The sequence below is a fragment of the Triticum urartu genome, chromosome 7, assembly GCF_003073215.2.
Source record: "Triticum urartu cultivar G1812 chromosome 7, Tu2.1, whole genome shotgun sequence".
Lineage (NCBI taxonomy): Eukaryota > Viridiplantae > Streptophyta > Magnoliopsida > Poales > Poaceae > Triticum > Triticum urartu.
This window is the reverse complement of record NC_053028.1, coordinates 271,708,171-271,728,603: the sequence shown is the minus strand read 5'-3', so window position 1 is coordinate 271,728,603 and position 20,433 is coordinate 271,708,171. Positions and strand designations below refer to the sequence as shown.

Genomic DNA, 20,433 nt, shown 5'->3' with positions numbered 1-20,433 from the left:
ATAGTTCTTGGTCTTATGAACATGGCGGTTTGATGAACCGCTCTCATATTCATATGCCTGAGTATGGTTTCCCTACAAAACATTTGCGTTAGTGCGACTCAGGTGAGTCCTCTATCTGTATGAAGCCTTTGGACCGTATGAAGCCTTTGGTCTGAGGTTTGTCTTCTTCACGTGAGGTGTCATGATGACATTCACAGGAAGACTCTCCAGACACCTTTTCGGAACCCAGATCTTCTTCATAGACGGTCCATTCCTGCAGTTAGTACCAATGTACCTGGCAAACACTTCACCATTCTGATTCTTAAACAGTATATAGTTTGCATCAAAGGATTCATCAATGATAATGGGGTTAGCACAAGTGAAGCCAGATAGATTGGATGGATCTGCTGAAGGTTCCTTTGCAGCAACCCACATGGTTTTGGGGTACTGCTCAGGTTTCCAGTAAGAGCCATCTGCATTCATTTTCCTTACGAACCCTACACCCTCTTTCCTAGGGTTTCGGTTCAGAATCTGCTTTTTCAGGACATCACATAGCGTCTGATGCCCTTTAAGACTTTTGTAGATCCCTGTTTCAAGCAATGTCTTCAACCTAGCATTCTCATCAGCAATAGCGGTGGTATCCTCAGCAGAGGGGTTAGTTACCACATCAACAGTTGAAGATATTGCAACAGCAGTAGCAGTAGAACATTCAGCAACAGAAGTAGCATTATCACGCTCAATGCATTTAAGACATGGTGGTTCAAATCCTTCCTGAGCGGGACTGATCTGTTTGGCGCGAAGTGACTCGTTTTCCGTTTGAAGATCTTCATGAACCGCTCTCAATTTCTCAAGATCTTGCTTCCTTTGAATATAATCATAGGAAAGCTTTTCATGAGTTGTTGAGAGAGTTTCATGACGACTTTCAAGTTCCTGATACTTAATGTGAAGATTTTTTATGTCTTCAATTAAGGATTCAGATCGAGTCATTTCAGCACCTAACAGATCATCGCTTCTGTCTAACAGTTTTTGAATATGTTCCATAGCTTTCTGTTGTTCAGTTGAAATTTTAGCAAGTGTTTTGTAGCTAGGTTTTGAACCACAATCAGAGTCATCGTCGCTAGATGTTTGATAGTGAGTAGTGCGTGTGTTTACCTTGGCACCGCGTGCCATGAAGCAGTAGGTAGAAGTGGAGTAGTCCTTGTCATTTGCATCGGTGTCGGTGATGAAGTCATTGTCTTCAATGTTGAAGATGGACTTAGCAACGTATGCTGTAGCCAGACTTGCGACGCCTGAGTCGGATTCCTCCTCAGACTCCACCTTCGCCTCCTCAGAAGCAGACTCCTCCTCTAAATCCATTTCCTTGCCAACAAATGCACGTGCCTTGCCAGATGAGCTCTTCTTGTGTGATGAAGACTTTGAGGAAGACTTGGAAGAAGACTTTGAGTATTTCTTCTTCTTCTTCTTGTCGTCAGAGTCATATTCCTTGCTCTTCTTCTTCTTTTTGTTCTCATTGTCCCACTGTGGACACTCAGAGATGAAGTGTCCAAGTTTCTTGCACCTGTGACATGTTTTCTTCTTGTAGTCATGAGCAGGAGCTTCATCATTCCTTGAACTTGATCGGGAAGACTTTCTGAAGCCTTTCTTCTTGGTGAATTTTTGGAAATTCTTGACAAGCATAGCAAGTTCCCATCCAATGTCTTCAGGATCATCAGAACTGCTGTCAGATTCTTCTTCAGATGAGGAGACAGCTTTTGCCTTCAAGGCACGAGTTCGCCCATAGTTTGGACCGTAGATATCTCTTTTCTCCGAAAGCTGAAACTCATGTGTGTTGAGCCTCTCAAGTATGTCAGACGGATCGAGTGTCTTGAAATCAGGACATTCTTGAATCATCAGGGCCAGGATGTCAAACGAACTATCAAGTGATCTCAGCAGTGTCTTGACGACTTCGTGTTTGGTAATCTCAGTGGCGCCGAGGGCTTGAAGCTCATTTGTGATGTCAGTGAGTCGGTCAAATGTGTGATGGACATTCTCATTGTCATTTCGCTTGAAGTGGTTGAAGAGGTTGCGAAGGACACTGATTCTCTGATTTCTCTGGGTTGAGATGCCTTCATTGACCTTGGAGAGCCAGTCCCAGACCAGCTTAGATGTCTTCAAAGCACACACACGGCCATACTGTCCTTTGGTCAGATGACCACAGATGATATTCTTGGCAGTAGAGTCCAGTTGAATGAATTTCTTGACATCAGCAGCAGTGACACCTTCTCCAGCCTTGGGAACGCCGTTCTCGATGACATACCATAGGTTGACATCAATGGCTTCAAGATGCATGCACATCTTATTCTTCCAGTAGGGATATTCAGTTCCATCAAAGATGGGGCACGCAGTGGAGACTTTAATTATCCCTGCAGTCGACATAGCTAAAACTCCAGGTGGTTAAACCGAATCACACAGAACAAGGGAGCACCTTGCTCTGATACCAATTGAAAGTGCGTTATATCGACTAGAGGGGGGGTGAATAGGCGATTTTTATGAAAGTCTTCAGAACATAGAAGTTTTGAAGACAAACGCTAAAATTAAACCTATTACCATGCAGCGGAAGGTAGACTACACTAGGCAAACCATAGTCAAGTATTCAATGAAGTGAAAGCACAAAGACTAATAGCAGCTAGGTAGTAAGGATCAGGTAGGAAGATATTGTGAAGCCAAACAGAACACGCAGTCACTCAGTGAAGACAAATGATAGTGCAAACATACAATGACTTCACAAGGAGTAACAGTAAGTAAAGGGAAGTGAAGATGAAACCAGTGACTCGTTGAAGACAATGATTTGTTGGACCAGTTCCCAGTTGCTGTGACAACTGTACGTCTGGTTGGAGCGGCTAGGTATTTAAACCTTAGGACACACAGTCCCGGACACCCAGTCCTGAACACGCAGCTCAGGACACCCAGTCCTCACCGTATTCTCCTTGAGCTAAGGTCACATAGACCTCGCCCAATCACTCTGGTAAGTCTTCAAGGTATACTCTCAAACCTTCACAGACTTCGTTCACTGGCAATCCACAATGTCTCTTGGAAGCTCAGAACGCGATGCCTAACCGGCTGGAGGATGCACAGACCTCAAGTGTAATAAGTCTTCAGATCACACAGACAAGAAGACTTAAGTGATGCCCAATTCTCTCTGGCTCTGGTGGTTAGGGCTTTATCCTCGCAGGGAATTCTCTCTCAAAGGCTTCGAGGTGGGTTGCTCTCAAACGACAAATGCCGTACTTTCAATCTGAGCAGCCAACCGTTTATGGTTGTAGGGGGTGGGCTATTTATAGCCACTTGGCAACCCGACCTAATTTGTCCGAACTGACCCTGGGTCACTAAGGAAGTGACACGTGTTCCAACGGTTAGATTTCAAACTCACACGGCAACTTTACTTGGGCTACAAGCAAAGCTGACTTGTCCGACTCTGGACAAGATTCGCTCTCATTGTCTTCACTCGAAGACATAGGTTTTTGGTTTAGGCATCACTTCAGTCATTCTGACTGGTTCTCTTGGACCCCACTTAACAGTATGGTGGTTCCTATGACTCAACACAAAAGAAAAAGAACTACGAAAGATCTAAGTCTTCGAGCTCCATAGGCTTCATATTGTGTCTTCTCTTGTCATAGTCTTCAATGTGAATATCTTCATATACCACCTTTGACTTCAATGTCTTCATACATTTTAAGGGGTCATCTCTGGTAGTAAAACTGAATCATGAGGGACTTCTACCTATGTTATCCTAGCAATTCTCACAAACACATTAGTCCCTCAACTAGGTTTGTCGTCAATACTCCAAAACCAACTAGGGGTGGCACTAGATGCACTTACAGTACATGTGTGAATACATAGACAAACAGAGTGTCCCTAGTATGCCTCTACTTGAATAGATCATTAATCAAAGATGGTTAACTTTCCTGACCGTAGACATGTGTTGTCATTTGATGAACGGGATCACATCATTAGATAATGATGTGATGGACAAGACCCATCCGTTAGCTTAGCTTAATGATCGTTTAGTTTTATTGCTATTGCTTTCTTCATCACTTATACATGTTCCTTTGACTATGAGATTATGCAAATCCCGAATACTGGAGGAACACCTTGTGTGCTATCAAACGTCACAACATAACTGGGTGATTATAAAGATGCTCTACAGGTGTGTCTGATGGTGTTTGTTGAGTTGTCATAGATCGAGATTAGGATTTGTCACTCCGTGTATCGGAGAGGTATCTCTGGGCCCTCTCGGTAATGCACATTGATGTCTACTACACAACCTTCTTCTTGTAGACGTTGTTGGGCCTCCGAGTGCAGAGGTTTGTAGGACAGTAGCAAATTTCCCTCAAGTGGATGACCTAAGGTTTATCAATCCGTAGGAGGCGTAGGATGAAGATGGTCTCTCTCAAGAAATCCTGCAACCAAATAACAAAGAGTCTCTTGTGTCCCCAACACACCCAATACAATGATAAATTGTATAGGTGCACTAGTTCGGCGAAAAGATGGTGATACAAGTGGTATATGGATAGTAGATGATAGTTTTTGTAATCTGAAAATATAAAAACAGCAAGGTAGCAAGTGATAAAAGTGAGCATAAACGGTATTGCAATGTGTTGAAACGAGGCCTAGGGTTCATACTTTTGCTAGTGCAAGTTCCCTCAACAATACTAACATAATTGGATCACATAACCATCCCTCAACATGCAACAAAGAGTCACTCCAAAGTCACTAATAGCGGAGAACGAACGAAGAGATTATGGTAGGGTATGAAACCACCTCAAAGTTATTCTTTCCAATCAATCCGTTGGGCTATTCCTATAAGTGTCACAAACAGCCCTAGAGTTCGTACTAGAATAACACCTTAAGACACAAATCAACCAAAACCCTAATGTCACATAGATACTCCAATGTCACCTCAAGTATCCGTGGGTATGATTATACGATATGCATCACACAATGTCAGATTCATCTATTCAACCAACACATAGAACCTCAAAGAGTGCCCCAAAGTTTCTACCGGAGAATCATGACGAAAACGTGTGCCAACCCCTATGCATAGGTTCATGGGCGGAACCCGCAAGTTGATCACCAAAACATACATCAAGTGAATCATGTGGTATCCCATTGTCACCACAGATACGCACGGCAAGACATACATCAAGTGTTCTCAAATCTTTAAAGACTCAATCCGACAAGATAACTTCAAAGGGGAGACTCAATTCATTACAAGAGAGTAGAGGGGGAGGAGAAACATAAGATCCAACTATAATAGCAAAGCTTGCGATACATCAAGATCGTATCACCTCAAGAACACGAGAGAGAGAGAGAGATCAAACACATAACTACTGGTACATACCCTCAGCCCCGAGGGAGAACTACTCCCTCCTCGTCATGGAGAGCACTGGGATGATGAAGATGGCCACCGGAGAAGGATTCCCCCTCTGGCAGGGTGCCGAAACGGGTCTAGATTGGCTTTCGGTGGCTACGGAGGCTTCTGGCGGCGGAACTCCCGATCTATTGTGCTCCCCGGTGGTTTTAGGGTATATGGAGATATATAGGCGGAAGAAGTACGTCAGGGGGGCCACGAGGGGCCCACGAGGGTGGAGGGCGCGCCCCCCTACCTCGTGGCCTCCTTGAAGCTTCCTTGACGTAGACCCCAAGTCTCCCGGGATGCTTTACTTCCAAAAATGAGTTCCGTGAAGTTTCAGGTCAATTGGACTCCGTTTGATTTTCCTTTTTTTCGAAACCCTAAAACAAGGTAAAAACAGAAACTGGCACTGGGCTCTGGGTTAATAGGTTAGTCCTAAAAATGATATAAAAGTGTATAATAAAGCCCATAAACATCCAAAACAGTAGATAATATAGCATGGAGCAATCAAAAATTATAGATACGTTGGAGACGTATCAGCATCCCCAAGCTTAATTCCTGCTCGTCCTTGAGTAGGTAAATGATAAAAACAGAATTTTTGATGTGGAATGCTACTTGGCATAATTTCAATGTAATTCTTCTTAATTATGGCATGAATATTCAGATTCGAAAGATTCAAGACAAAAGTTCATATTGACATAAAAATAATAATACTTCAAGCATACTAACTAAGCAATTATGTCTTCTCAAAATAACATGGCCAAAGAAAGTTCATCCCTACAGAATCATATAGTTTGGTCATGCTCCATTTTCGTCACACAAGAATGCTCTCATCATGCACAACCCCGATGACAAGCCAAGCAATTGTTTCATACTTTAGTAATCTCAAACTCATAAACTTTCACGCAATATATGAGCGCGAGCCATGGATATAGCACTATGGGTGGAATAGAATATGATGAGGGGGTTATGTGGAGAAGACAAAAAGGAGATAGTCTCACATCAACGAGGCTAATCAATGGGCTATGGAGATGCCCATCGATTGATGTTAATGCAAGGAGTAGGGATTGCCATGCAACGGATGCACTAGAGCTATAAATGTATGAAAGCTCAACAAAAGAAACTAAGTGGGTGTGCATCCAACTTGCTTGCTCATGAAGACCTAGGGCACTTGAGGAGGCCCATTGTTGGAATATACAAGCCAAGTTCTGTAATGAAAAATTCCCACTAGTATATGAAAGTGACAAAACAAGACACTCTCTATCATGAGGATTATGGTGCTACTTTGAAGCACAAGTGTGGCAAAGGATAATAGCATTGTCCCTTCTCTCTTTTTCTCTCATTTTCATTTTTTCATTTTTTGAGCCTTCTCTCTCTCTTTTATGGTATTTCTCTTTTCTTGGGCCTTCTCTTTTTATGGCCTTTTTTTATTCCTCACTTGGGACAATGCTCTAGAAAATGATGATCATCACACTTCTATTTATTTACAACTCAATGATTACAACTCGATACTAGAACAAAGTATGACTCTATATGAATGCCTCCGGCGGTGTACCGGGATATGCAATGAACCAAGAGTGACATGTATGAAATAATTATGAACGGTGGCTTTGCCACAAATACTATGTCAACTACATGATCATGCTAAGCAATATGACAATGATGAATGTGTCATCATAAACGGAATGGTGGAAAGTTGCATGGCAATATATCTCAGAATAGCTATGGAAATGCCATAATAGGTAGGTATGGTGGTAGTTTTGAGGAAGATATAAGGAGGTTTATGTGTGAAAGAGCGTATCATATCACGGGGTTTGGATGCACCGGCGAAGTTTGCACCAACTCTAAATGTGAGAAAGGGCAATGCACGGTACCGAAGAGGCTAGCAAGGATGGAAGGGAAAGAGTGTGTATAATCCATGGAGTCAACATTAGTCATAAAGAACTCACATACTTATTGCAAAAATCTACAAGTCATCAAAAACCTCGGCACTACGCGCATGCTCCTAGGGGGATAGATTGGTAGGAAAATACCATCGCTCGTCCCCGACCGCCACTCATAAGGAGGACAATCAAATAACACCTCATGTTTCAAATTTGTTACATAACGTTTACCATACGTGCATGCTACGGGACTTGCAAACTTTAACACAAGCATTTCTCAATTTCACAACTACTCAACTAGCACGACTTTGATATTATTACCTCCATATCTCAAAACAATCATCAAGCATCAAACTTCTCTTTGTATTCAAAACACTCTTAAGAAAAATTTACTAACTTTGAATACCTAGCATATTAGGATTTTAAGCAAATTACCATGCTATTAAGAATCTCAAAATAATCTAAGTGAACCATGCGAGATCAATAGTTTCTATAAAACAAAACCACCACTGTGCTCTAAAAAGATATAAGTGAAGCACTAGAGCAACAACAAACTACTCCGAAAGATATCAGTGAAGATCAATGAGTAGTTGAATAATTATGCAACTATGTGAAGACTCTCTAACATTTAAGGATTTCAGATCTTGATACTTTATTCAAACAGCAAGCAAAACAAAATAAAATGATATCTAAGAACAGCAAACATCATGTGAAGAAGCAAAAACTTAGGATCAACCGATACTAACCGATAGTTGTTGAAGAAGAAAGGTGTGATGCCAACCGGGGCATCCCCAAGCTTAGACGCTTGAGACTTCTTGAAATATTATCTTGGGGTGCCTTGGGCATCCCCAAGCTTGAGCTTTTGTGTCTCCTTAATTCCTCTCATATCATGGTCTCCCTAAATCTCAAAAGCTTCATCCACACAAAACTCAACAAGGACTCGTGAGATAAGTTAGTATAAACCATTGCAAAAACCTTATCATACTATACTATAGCAAATCACTAAAATTATTATTCAACATTGCATACTAAATAACTCTGCATATTTAATAGTACTATCCTCAAATAGAATCATTAAATAAGCAAACATATGCAAACAATGCAAACATAACAGCAATCTGCCTAAACAGGATAGTCTGTAAAGAGTGCAGCAAGATCCATACTTCCCTAAATCCAAAAATTATGAAAGAAAATTTACACTGTAGTAAATTTATCAGAGCTTAATATGAAAAAGGTTTCAACATTTTATAACATTCTAACTTTTCTAGGGAATTATTGCAACAGCGGTAAACTTCCTGTTTTCAAACAGCAACATGAAGACTTGTAACATAGGCATAGTAAAGACTATTAATGCCACTTTTATTGAAATAAAAGATGCAAAACATTTTTCTAAATAACAGAAAGCAAATCGTAACAAAATAAAATTGACGCTCCAGGCAAAACACATATCATGTGGTGAATAAAAATATAGCTCCAAGTAAAGTTACCGATGAACGAAGACGAAAGAGGGGATGCCTTCTGGGGCATCCCCAAGCTTAGGCTCTTGGTTGTCCTTGAATATTACCTTGGGGTGCCTTGGGCATCTCCAAGCTTAGGCTCTTGCCACTCCTTATTCCATAGTCCATTGAATCTTTACCCAAAACTTGAAAACTTCACAACACAAAACTTAACAGAAAACTCATGAGCTCCGTTAGCGAAAGAAAACAAAACACCACTTCAAGGTACTGTAATGAACTCATTATTTATTTATATTGGTTTTAAACCTACTGTATTCCAACTTCTCTATGGTTTATAAACTATTTTACTAGCCATAGATTCATCAAAATAAGTAAACAACACATGAAAAACAGAATCTGTCAAAAACAGAACAGTCTGTAGTAATTTGGATCAAACGTATACTTATTGAACTCATACAGTTCCAAAATAAATTGCTGGACCTGAGTAATTTATCTATTAATCATCTTCAAAAATAATTAACTAAATAGAACTCTCCAATAAAAAATGGCAGCAGTTCTTGTGAGCGCTAAAGTTTCTGTTTTTATAGCATGATCAACAAGACTTTCCCCAAGTCTTCCCAAAGGTTCTACTTGGCACAAACACTAATTAAAAGCATAAAACCACATCTAAAGAGAGGCTATATGAATTATTTATTACTAAACAGGAACAAAAAGCAAGGAACAAAAATAAATTTGGGTTGCCTCCCAACAAGCGCTATCGTTTAACGCCCCTAGCTAGGCATGGTGATTTCAACGATGCTCACATAAAAGATAAGGATTGTAACATAAAGAGAGCATCATGAAGAATGACTATCACATTTAAGCCTAACCCACTTCCTATGCATAGGGATTTGGTGAGCAAACAACTTGTGGGAACAAGAATCAACTTGCATAGGAAGGTAAAACAAGCATAACTTCAAAACTTTAAGCACATAGAGAGGAAACTTGATATTATTGCAATTCCTACAAGCATATATTCCTCCCTCATAATAATTTTCAGTAGTATCATTAATGAATTCAACTATATAACCAGCACCTAAAGCATTCTTTTCATGATCTACAAGCATAGAAAATTTACTACTCTCCACACAAGCAAAATTCTTCTTATGAATAATAGTGGGAGCAAACTCAACAAAATAACTATCATGTGATTGAAAATTAAGATCAAGATGACAAGTTTCATGGTTATTATTATTCTTTAAAGCATACGTGTCATCACAATAATCATCATAGATAGGAGGCATGCTTTCATCATAATAAATTTCCTCATCAAAACTTGGGGGTCAAAAAATATCATCTTCATCAAACATAGCTTCCCCAAGCTTGTGGCTTTGCATATCATTAGCATCATGGATATTCAAGGAATTCATACTAACAACATTGCAATCATGCTCATCATTCAAATATTTAATGCCAAACATTCTAATGCATTCTTCTTCTAGCACTTGAGCACAATTATCGGAATCCTTATTTTCATGATAGATATTAAAAAGTTGAAGCATATGAGGTAACCTTAATTCCATTTTTTTGTAGTTTTCTATTATACACTAAACTAGTGATAAAACAAGAAACTACAAGACTCGATTGCAAGATCTAAAGATATACCTTCAAGTGCTAACCTCCCTGGCAACGGTGCCAGAAAAGAGCTTGATGTCTACTACACAACCTTCTTCTTGTAGACGTTGTTGGGCCTCCAAGTGCAGAGGTTTGTAGGACAGTAGCAAACTTCCCTCAAGTGGATGACCTAAGGTTTATCAATCCGTAGGAGGCGTAGGATGAAGATGGTCTCTCTCAAGAAACCCTGCAACCAAATAACAAAGAGTCTCTTGTGTCCCCAACACACCCAATACAATGGTGAATTGTATAGGTGCACTAGTTCGGCGAAGAGATGGTGATACAAGTGGTATATGGATAGATAATAGTTTTTGTAATCTGAAAATATAAAAACAGCAAGGTAGCAAGTGATAAAAGTGAGCATAAACGGTATTGCAATGTGTTGAAACAAGGCCTAGGGTTCATACTTTCGCTAGTGCAAGTTCCCTCAACAATACTAACATAAATGGATCACATAACCATCCCTCAACATGCAACAAAGAGTCACTCCAAAGTCACTAATAGCGGATAACAAACGAAGAGATTATGGTAGGGTATGAAACCACCTCAAAGTTATTCTTTCCAATCAATCCGTTGGGCTATTCCTATAAGTGTCACAAACAGCCCTAGAGTTCGTACTAGAATAACACCTTAAGACACAAATCAACCAAAACCCTAATGTCACCTAGATACTCCAATGTCACCTCAAGTATCCGTGGGTATGATTATACTATATGCATCACAAAATCTCAGATTCATCTATTCAACCAACACATAGAACCTCAAAGAGTACCCCAAAGTTTCTACCGGAAGATCACGACGAAAACGTGTGCCAACCCCTATGCATAGGTTCATGGGCGGAACCCGCAAGTTGATCACCAAAACATACATCAAGTGAATCACATGGTATCCCATTGTCACCACAGATACGCACGGCAAGATATACATCAAGTGTTCTCAAATCTTTAAAGACAAAATCTGATAAGATAACTTCAAAGGGGAAACTCAATTCATTACAAGAGATTAGAGGGGGAGGAGAAACATAAGATCCAACTATAATATAAAAGCTCGCGATACATCAAGATCGTATCACCTCAAGAACACGAGAGAGAGAGAGATCAAACACATAGCTACTGATACATACCCTCAGCCCCGAGGGAGAACTACTCCCTCCTCGTCATGGAGAGCATCGTGATGATGAAGATGGCCACCGGAGAAGGATTCCCCCTCCGGCAGGGTGCCGGAACGGGTCTAGATTGGCTTTCGGTGGCTACGGAGGCTTCTGGCGGCGGAACTCCCGATCTATTATGCTCCCCGGTAGTTTTAGGGTATATGGAGATATATAGGTGGAAGAAGTACGTCAGGGGGGCCACGAGGGTGGAGGGCGTGCCCAGAGGGGGTGGGCGCGCCCCCCTACCTCGTGGCCTCCTTGAAGCTTCCTTGACGTAGACTCCAAGTCCCCCGGGATGCTTTCCTTCCAAAAATGAGTTCCGTGAAGTTTCAGGTCAATTGGACTCCGTTTGATTTTCCTTTTCTTCGAAACCCTAAAACAAGGTAAAAACAGAAACTGGCACTAGGCTCTGGGTTAATAGGTTAGTCCCAAAAATGATATAAAAGCGTATAATAAAGCCCAAAAACATCCAAAACAGTAGATAATATAGCATGGAGCAATCAAAAATTATAGATACGTTGGAGACGTATCACACATCACTATAAGCCTTGCAAGCAATGTGACTAATGAGTTAGTTACGGGATGATGCATTACGGAACGAGTAAATAGACTTACCAGTAACGAGATAGAACTAGGTATGATGATACTGACGATCGAATCTCAGGCAAGTAACATACCGATGACAAAGGGAATAACGTATGTTGTTATGCGGTTTGACCGATAAAGATCTTCGTAGAATATGTAGGAGCCAATATGAGCATGCAGGTTCCGCTATTGGTTATTGACCAGAGATGTGTCTCGGTCATGTCTACGTAGTTCTCGAACACGTAGGGTCCGCACGCTTAACGTTCGATGACGATTTGTATTATGAGTTATGTGATTTGATGACCGAAGTTTGTCAGAGTCCCGGATGAGATCGCGGACAAGACGAGGAGTCTCGAAATGGTCGAGAGGTAAAGATTGATATATTGGACGAAGGTATTCAGACAATGAAAAGGTTTCGATACGTTTCGGATATTTATCGGGAACCGAGGGGTTACCGGAACCCCCAGGGGAAGTTATGGGCCCTAATGGGCCTTAAGGGAGTAGGAGAGGGAAGGCCAGAAGGTGGCGCGCGCTCCCCCCAAGGGCAGTACGAATTGGACTAGGGGGTCAGGGCGCGGCCCCCTTCCTTTCCCTATCCCTCTCCTTCCCTCCTTACCCTTCTCAGAATAGGAAACGTGGGCGAATCCTACTAGGAACGGAGTCCTAGTAGGACTCCCCCCATGGCGCGCCCCCCTTGGCCGGCCACCTCCTCCTCCTCCCCCTTTATATACGGAGGCGAGGGGGCACCCCAAAGGCACAACAGACAATCTCTTAGCCGTGTGCGGTGCCCCCCTCCACAGTTTAACACCTCGGTCATATCATCATAGTGCTTAGGCGAAGCCCTGCGCCGGTAACTTCATCATCACCGTCGCCACACCGTCGTGCTGACGGTTCTCTCCCTCGTCCTCAACTGGATCAATAGCTCGAGGGACGTCATCGTGCTAAACGTGTGCTGAACACGGAGGTGCCGTACGTTCGGTACTTGGATCGGTTGGATCGTGAAGATGTTCGACTACATCAACTGTGTTACTGGACGCTTCCGCTTTCGGTCTACGAGGGTACGCGGACACACTCTCCCGTCTTGTTGCTATGCATCTCCTAGATAGATCTTGCGTGATCATAGGATTTTTTTTTTGAAATACTGCGTTCCCCAACAGAAACAAACTCGTAGGGAGTGGATCAGTGATGGATAATTATGTCGGATGGCATTCATCATGCAACAGCTAAACCTAGGGTCACACAGAACTAGCTCCAATTCATCAATATAATGTAGGCATGCATTCCGTATATAGTCATACGTGCTTATGGAAAAGAACTTGCATGACATATTTTGTCCTACCCTTCCGTAGCAGCGGGGTCCTAATGGAAACTAAGGGATATTAAGGCCTCCTTTTAGTAGAGAATCGGAACAAAGCATTAGCACTTAGTTAATACATGAACTCCTCAAACTACGGTAATCACCGGAAAGAATCCCAATTATTGTCACCTTGGGGTATGCAGATCATAACTCATAATAGGTGTCTACAACTTGCAAGATCGGATCAAGAACATAAATATATTCATGAAAACATAATAGGTTTAGATCTGAAATCATGGCACTCGGGCCCTAGTGACAAGGATTAAGCATAGCAAAGTCATAGCAACATCAATCTCAGAACATAGTGGATACTAGGGATCAAACCCTAACAAAACTATCTCGATTACATGATAAATCTCATCCAACCCATCACCATCCAGCAAGCCTACGATGGAATTACACACGCACGGCGGTGAGCATCATGAAATTGGTGATGGAGAAAGGTTGGTGATGATGATGGCGATGATTTTCCCTCTCCGGAGCCCCGAACAGACTCTAGATCCGCCCTCCTGATGAAGAACAAGGGGTGACGGCGGCTCTGTATCATAAAACGCGATGAATCCTTCTCTTTGATTTTTTTCTCTCCGAACGTGAATATATAGAGTTGGAGTTGAGGTCGGTGGAGGTCCAAGGGAGCCACAAGGCAGGGGGCATGCCCCCCACCCTTGTGGACAGCTGGCGGGTCCCCTCTGGTTGATTCTTTCGCCAATATTTTTTTATTCAAAAAATGTTCTCCGTGAATTTCCAAGTCATTCTGAGAACTTTTATTTCTGCACAGAAATAACACCAAGGCAATTCTGCTGAAAACAACGTCAGTCCGGGTTAGTTCCATTCAAATCATGCAAATTAGAGTCCAAAACAAGGACAAAAGAGTTTGGAAAAGTAGATACGAGGAGGCGTATCAAAGCACACAACGCAACGAAAACAAAATCTATCAAAAACATAACAGTCCGTAGTAATCTGAAAATTGACCATACTTCTGTCACTCCAAAAATTCTGAAAAATTAGGACAACGTGGGCAATTTGTATATTAATTGTGTGTAAAAAATTCAGAATTTTAAACGTTCCAGCAGAACACATCACTTCTGCTACTGGACGCAAAAGTTTCTGTTAATGCACAGAATCAAAGCAACTATCACCCAAATCACCTCAAAGGCTTTGCTTGGCACAAACACTAATTGAAACACTAAAACACAATCATAACAGTAGCATAATTGTGTACACACAAGAAAATAGAAAAATGATAACACAATCATAACAGTAGCATAATTATGTACACACAAGACCTCCACTTGTGGATAAGGATTCCCATCATAGAATCATCAAGCCCTCCTTATTCTAGGACTTGGACAAGAACTATATTGTTCCATCTCATTGTTTGGATGACTTGGGTCATGGATCAATCTACGTGTGCCTTTATTTGCATCTGTGTGTGTTGATTTTCATGTTTATCCTCATGTTCTTCATTTTCTTCCTCGAATCCCCTCCAATTAATGAAGAACGGGCCACCCTAGAGGCTTGCCCTACATCATCTTGGAAAAGAGCAAGGTTGCCACGAATTTGGACCCCTAGCTGCCCACTTTTCTAGCCTTTTGTTTGAATTTTTCTTCCCAATTCAAAAAAATTCCCATAAATAGGCCCAAAAAATTTCTTGTAATTTGATGTTCTAGTGAGTTGTTGTTGATTCCTTTCGGTGGGTGTAGTGTTTGGCAAGTGGATCTACCTCCGTTGGCATTCCCTAGCCCCAAATTTTCCTTTACCCCCTTCAATTTTCCCTTGAATCACGTTTTCCCGACCCCATTCTCAGATATGAAATTTGGGGTTCGTCTCAGACGTATTTCCGCGAACCCCGAAACTTCCATGCACTCCCGGAACTTCCGGACCCAGGAATTTCTCGACTAAACAGAGAGTTGACACTAAAATTTCTTGGTTAAACCCAGACATCATCCGCGACCCCCGAAACTTCCGCCCCTACCCCCAGAACTTCCACGCAAACAAAGAGTGTGAACGAAATTTCAGCATTGCCCTTCTTCACCGTTTAGGCCCTAACTTTTCGCTCCAGACTCTGATTTGAACGCTCTTTGGCTTGGTTTGAAGCTATTGACGTGCTCGAGACCCTAATCTAGGTTTCCACATCTTTTGGCCGAAAACATTTTGAGGTTCTCCATCGACATCGCAACCCCTCCAGCCGCCATCACATTCGTGCCACCGAATCACCAACGCCACTTCATCAAAAGTGACCATTGGGTCAAATCTTCATTAACTTTTATTACGCCATTGACTACATCAACACACGAACTTCCACAACCAACGACGGCCGCTCCATCCTTTGAGACCACCTTCAACCGGAAGCAAGGTTGATTACCCCCGATTTCGTGAAAGGTTAAGTGTGAGGAAGGTATCCATACCGTCACAAAGTTTTCCTTCCTTTCCATTATGACAGCCCCACCATATTTTCGATCACTATTATACCTATTGAGACTAAATCTTCGAGTATTCCGGGCTTCACGAAAACTTGAGCACCATAGATATGATAACATATTGTTGCATCATTTGATATATCATACGACAGCTTACTCATGTGCATATCTTGTGATACTTATCTTGTATATTTGGTTGAGGCTCAATAAGAATATTGGAAAGGGAGAGAAAAAGCAAAAAAAAACTTTTAAGCAAGAAAGAATGGTCAATCTTATAAGCAAAGAGTTGAGCATGAAAAGATATACTTGTGCATGAGGATACATGGTATAGGAAAACATTTTGCTTGCATATGTAGGTTGCTGCCAAGTGGCGAATCATGCCCAAATGTGCAATCAAGCTAGCGTCTCTCCTTGTGTTTGTGCAACACAAGTTAGTATTCATTAGGCAATTTTATATTGCTCATCTCTGTTGTTGCACAAGCCCCACCATCCCACCACGTGTGTTTCTTTAATGCCCTCCTCTATATTTGCGATCACTTGCTTTGCATTTTGAGTCCTTTGGATTGATCTCAACATTTACAATATCTTGGATTTCAATGTTCTTGATATTTTGTGCCACTAATCCCACCAAGCTCCATATATAGCCTTGTTGTGAGTTTGTTGGTGTGCATTGGGCCTTCCCTTAGGGCCACATGCTGCACGCACACAGTTGGAAGCAGTTGCGTGCGAGGGTGGACATTCAACTGGCTACCATCGGATGTAGCTACGTGTAAAGTGTGGACATCCGACTAGATGCCAGCAAGGGAAGTTGCCTATCAAGAGGGAGGACATGCAAATTGAGAAAAAATGCACCACCCCCCCCCTCGCACATAAGTTATAGTTGTGTTGTGCCAGTTGTAGTTGTGTGTCAAGGGGGCGGACATGCAACTGGCGACCACCAAGGGCAGTTGCGTGTTGAGGACGAACATGTAACTCAAAGCCATTGAGGGCAACTGCATGTCGAGAGGTGGACATGCAACTAGAAACATTTCCTCCTGAAGATCGTCTTGCATATTGTTCTCATGCAACAGTACAAAGAAGACAAAAATTCAAAAATAAATTAAATGCCATCATCCAGCCACCCCTAGCATCAAACGCTGCTGGCACACACACACATTATATGTTAGTCTTATTTAGAATTTTATAAATAATACTCCGATTGTTCACATTGTGGGCTATAAGACATTAACAACTGGCTCTCGAGTATTCCTATCATCAATTTTTTCTATTTCCATCATAACGGGAGTATAAGTAAAAGGAAATAAATTATGGCAGATTACCCACCTCACCCGAGATGAAGGAATTCCCTACTTAAGAAACAACAGATAGATAAACTAATTTGGTATACTCAAATAAATATAAGATGTTTTGGATATTTTGAATAGAACATATGGACTAAAATGAGTGAACAAATACATTTAAGAACATCTTATATTTGTGAATGGAGGGGGGTACATAGTAAATATGTAAGTATACAATGCATAAAAAATTAGAGTTGCAAAAAAAAGATACAAGAAAAACATGTAGGAGTATCATAGATTAGTTGTATTTTGATAAATTATCATAAAATAAAATACAAGATGACATTCTAATATGGTTAGTTGCACAAAAAGGTTAGTGCAGTTTCAATATATCAAATATTATGCGTCTAAAAAATAAAAAGAACAAAGAAAATGCCACCTAAAAACAATATCAGAGATGCCCTACGAACTACCAACCGCTATATTTTTTTTCCTGCTTTTCCTCCTTATATTAATTCATAGGGGAAAACCTTAGTTTTTGAGTAAACATTTAAATATAATTTTAGAGGAGAATAAACATTTTTTTAGCAAAAGGACAGTAAACATTTACATTAGAGAATCCAAACAGTTACGCGGATAAACTATGAGAAAAACGAAAATGAAAAATAAAATAAAAATAACACAGCAAGCCACAACCTATAGCCCACATAAAAAAGGCCAGGATGGATGGACAATGACCCCAAGCGATAGCCCACCATCTGCTACGATAGAAACAGCCCTAGACAAGCTAGTCACGATTCTCGAAAAAAAAAACATACTGGTCATAAGCATACCATTCGACCCCTAAAGAAACACGCATTACCCCTCAAAGAAAAGAAGAAACTAACACATGGAAACCTCGATGACCCACAGGTTAATGAAATTCGATGGCTAAGTCTCGCTCGATTGAGATTTAGCAAACCGTAATATTGTAGGCCCCACACAAAAATATGGGACGGAAACACACCGAAAGTTTTCAAAGGATGTCAGCACAACGGTTTATATATACGATCCAAAGCCACCATGGATAGGTACGCAAGCAAAGCCCTGACTGAGCTAGCATCTGGCACGCACCCTGCTGCCAAAACAACACGCACGCACGCAACACACTGCAAATTTGCAATGTGCCATTGCTCCCAGCAGCAAGCACGAGGCGTCCACGAGGCTCTGCTCCAGCCACCCGTGCTGCATGACCGGCCAAAGAAAGCGCGAGGCGGCGGTGGCGGCGGCGCGAGTGCCGAGGTGGCCTCCATCGTGCGGCTCGCCGTGCCGATGGTCGGCGCGGGGCTGCTCATGTACGCGCGCTCCCTAGTGTCCATGATCTTTCTTGGCCGGCTCGGCCGCCTGCCACTCGCTGGCGGCTCCCTCGCGCTCGGCTTCGCCAACATCACCGGCTACTCGGTGCTCTCCGGGCTGGCTGCCGGTATGGACCCGGTGTGCGGCCAGGCGTTCGGTGCCGGCCGCACGTCTGTCCTCGCCGCGGCGCTCCGCCGCACCGTCTCGCTGCTCCTGGTCGCGTCCATCCCCGTCAGCCTGCTCTGGGTCGCCATGCACCGCATCCTCGTCGCTACAGGGCAGGACCCCGACATTGCGGCCGCTGCTTACGACTTCATCATGTGCTCGCTGCCAGACCTCCTCGTGCAGTCCTTCCTCCACCCGATCCGCGTGTACCTCCGCGCGCAGGCCATCACGCTCCCAATCACGTACGCAGCCGCCGCCGCGCTCCTGCTCCACGTTCCCATCAACTGCATCCTCGTGCAGGGTCTCCACCTCGGTATCCGCGGCGTCGCCCTCGGAGCCGTCTGCACCAACCTGAACTTCTTGCTGTTCCTCGTGACCTACGTGTACTTCTCCGGACTAACGCATGGCAATGGCGGCAGCGATGGCAAAGATGGCGCATGTTTGTCACCGATGGAGGAACCTGCTCTGGAATGGGGCCGCTTGGTGAGGCTCTCCATTCACAGCTGCATGTCGGTATGCCTGGAGTGGTGGTGGTACGAGATCATGGTCATGCTTTGCGGCGTGCTCGCCGACCCGAAAGCGGCGGTGGCAGCTATGGGAATACTCATACAGACCACGTCACTGGTGTATATCTTCCCTCATTCCCTCAGCTGCGCCGTGTCCACGCGCGTCGGGCATGAGCTCGGCGCGGGTCGGCCGGAGCGTGCGCGCCTTGCGGCACGTGTCGGCCTCGCCTGTGGCGCCGCGCTGGGCCTCGTGGCGTGCGCATTCGCGGCGTCCGTGAGGGGCGTATGGGCGCGGATGTTCACCGCAGATGCGGCCATCCTGCGGCTGACGTCCGTGGCGCTGCCCATTCTCGGCGCCGCCGAGCTGGGCAACTGCCCGCAGACAGCGGGTTGCGGGGTGCTCCGCGGCAGCGCGCGGCCGGGAAAGGCCGCGAGGATCAACGCCTCAGCCTTCTATGGCGTCGGCATGCCGGCCGCTCTGGCGCTGGCGTTCTGGCCGGCACGGCTCGACTTCCGGGGCATGTGGGCCGGCATGCTGGCGGCGCAGCTGGTGTGCGCGGCCCTGATGCTGCGAGCGGTGCAGCGCACGGACTGGGAAGATCAGGCCGTTCGCGCGCGCGAGCTGACCGGCGCGGAGGCCCATGGCGACGTCAAAAGCTGCCATGCAGACGCAGACAGAGTGATGGCGGGCAACGGCTTGCTCGTGGTGACTGTGCTAAGTTGAATATGCATAGAGTACTTTACATTTATACTCCTATATATTAGTATTTTTTTTCGTTTTCACCTTTAATTTTCAGTTGTCCATTGGCATTTTTAGGATTTGGAACAATAGGCAGCAGAATTATCTCGTTGAATTGAGGGAGCATAATGCACAATTGCCTGGGTTCCTTTGCTTTTATATTGGTCCCCGATAACGAACTGACGTTCGGCAGATCGAACGATTGGTTCGAGCGAACGAACGATTTATTAGTTCGCTATATATATATACAATACTCCACGTGCAGCCAGTTCTTTTTTTAGGTAACCACGTGCAGCCAGATGGCCTGCAGTGAAGTCAAATAAAAAAAGATGGCCTGCAGTGGGCCAGCCAAATGCCTCCCATCGGACAAGCCCAAAAAATGTCATTACCCCGTGAAGAATGTAAAATAACAAATAATTGCAATGTTGTGTGCTCCTGCCTCTCCCGGCAAGTATATAGAAAAACAAAAAAAACCTTTAAAAATGGACTGGACCAAAAAAACTAAAAATAATCTAGGAAATCCATTTTTTTA

At 43.3% G+C, this 20,433-nt stretch overlaps 1 protein-coding gene across 1 annotated transcript; it reads left to right on the top strand.

The window, feature by feature from the left end:
• The first annotated feature begins 18,238 nt into the window (after window positions 1–18,238).
• Window positions 18,239–20,029, top strand: LOC125523297 (protein DETOXIFICATION 49-like). Its single transcript, XM_048688346.1, has one exon. It carries the CDS (start codon window positions 18,318–18,320, stop codon window positions 19,884–19,886), a length of 1,569 nt encoding a protein of 522 aa, XP_048544303.1. The 5' UTR covers window positions 18,239–18,317; the 3' UTR covers window positions 19,887–20,029.
• The last annotated feature ends 404 nt before the right edge of the window (window positions 20,030–20,433 follow it).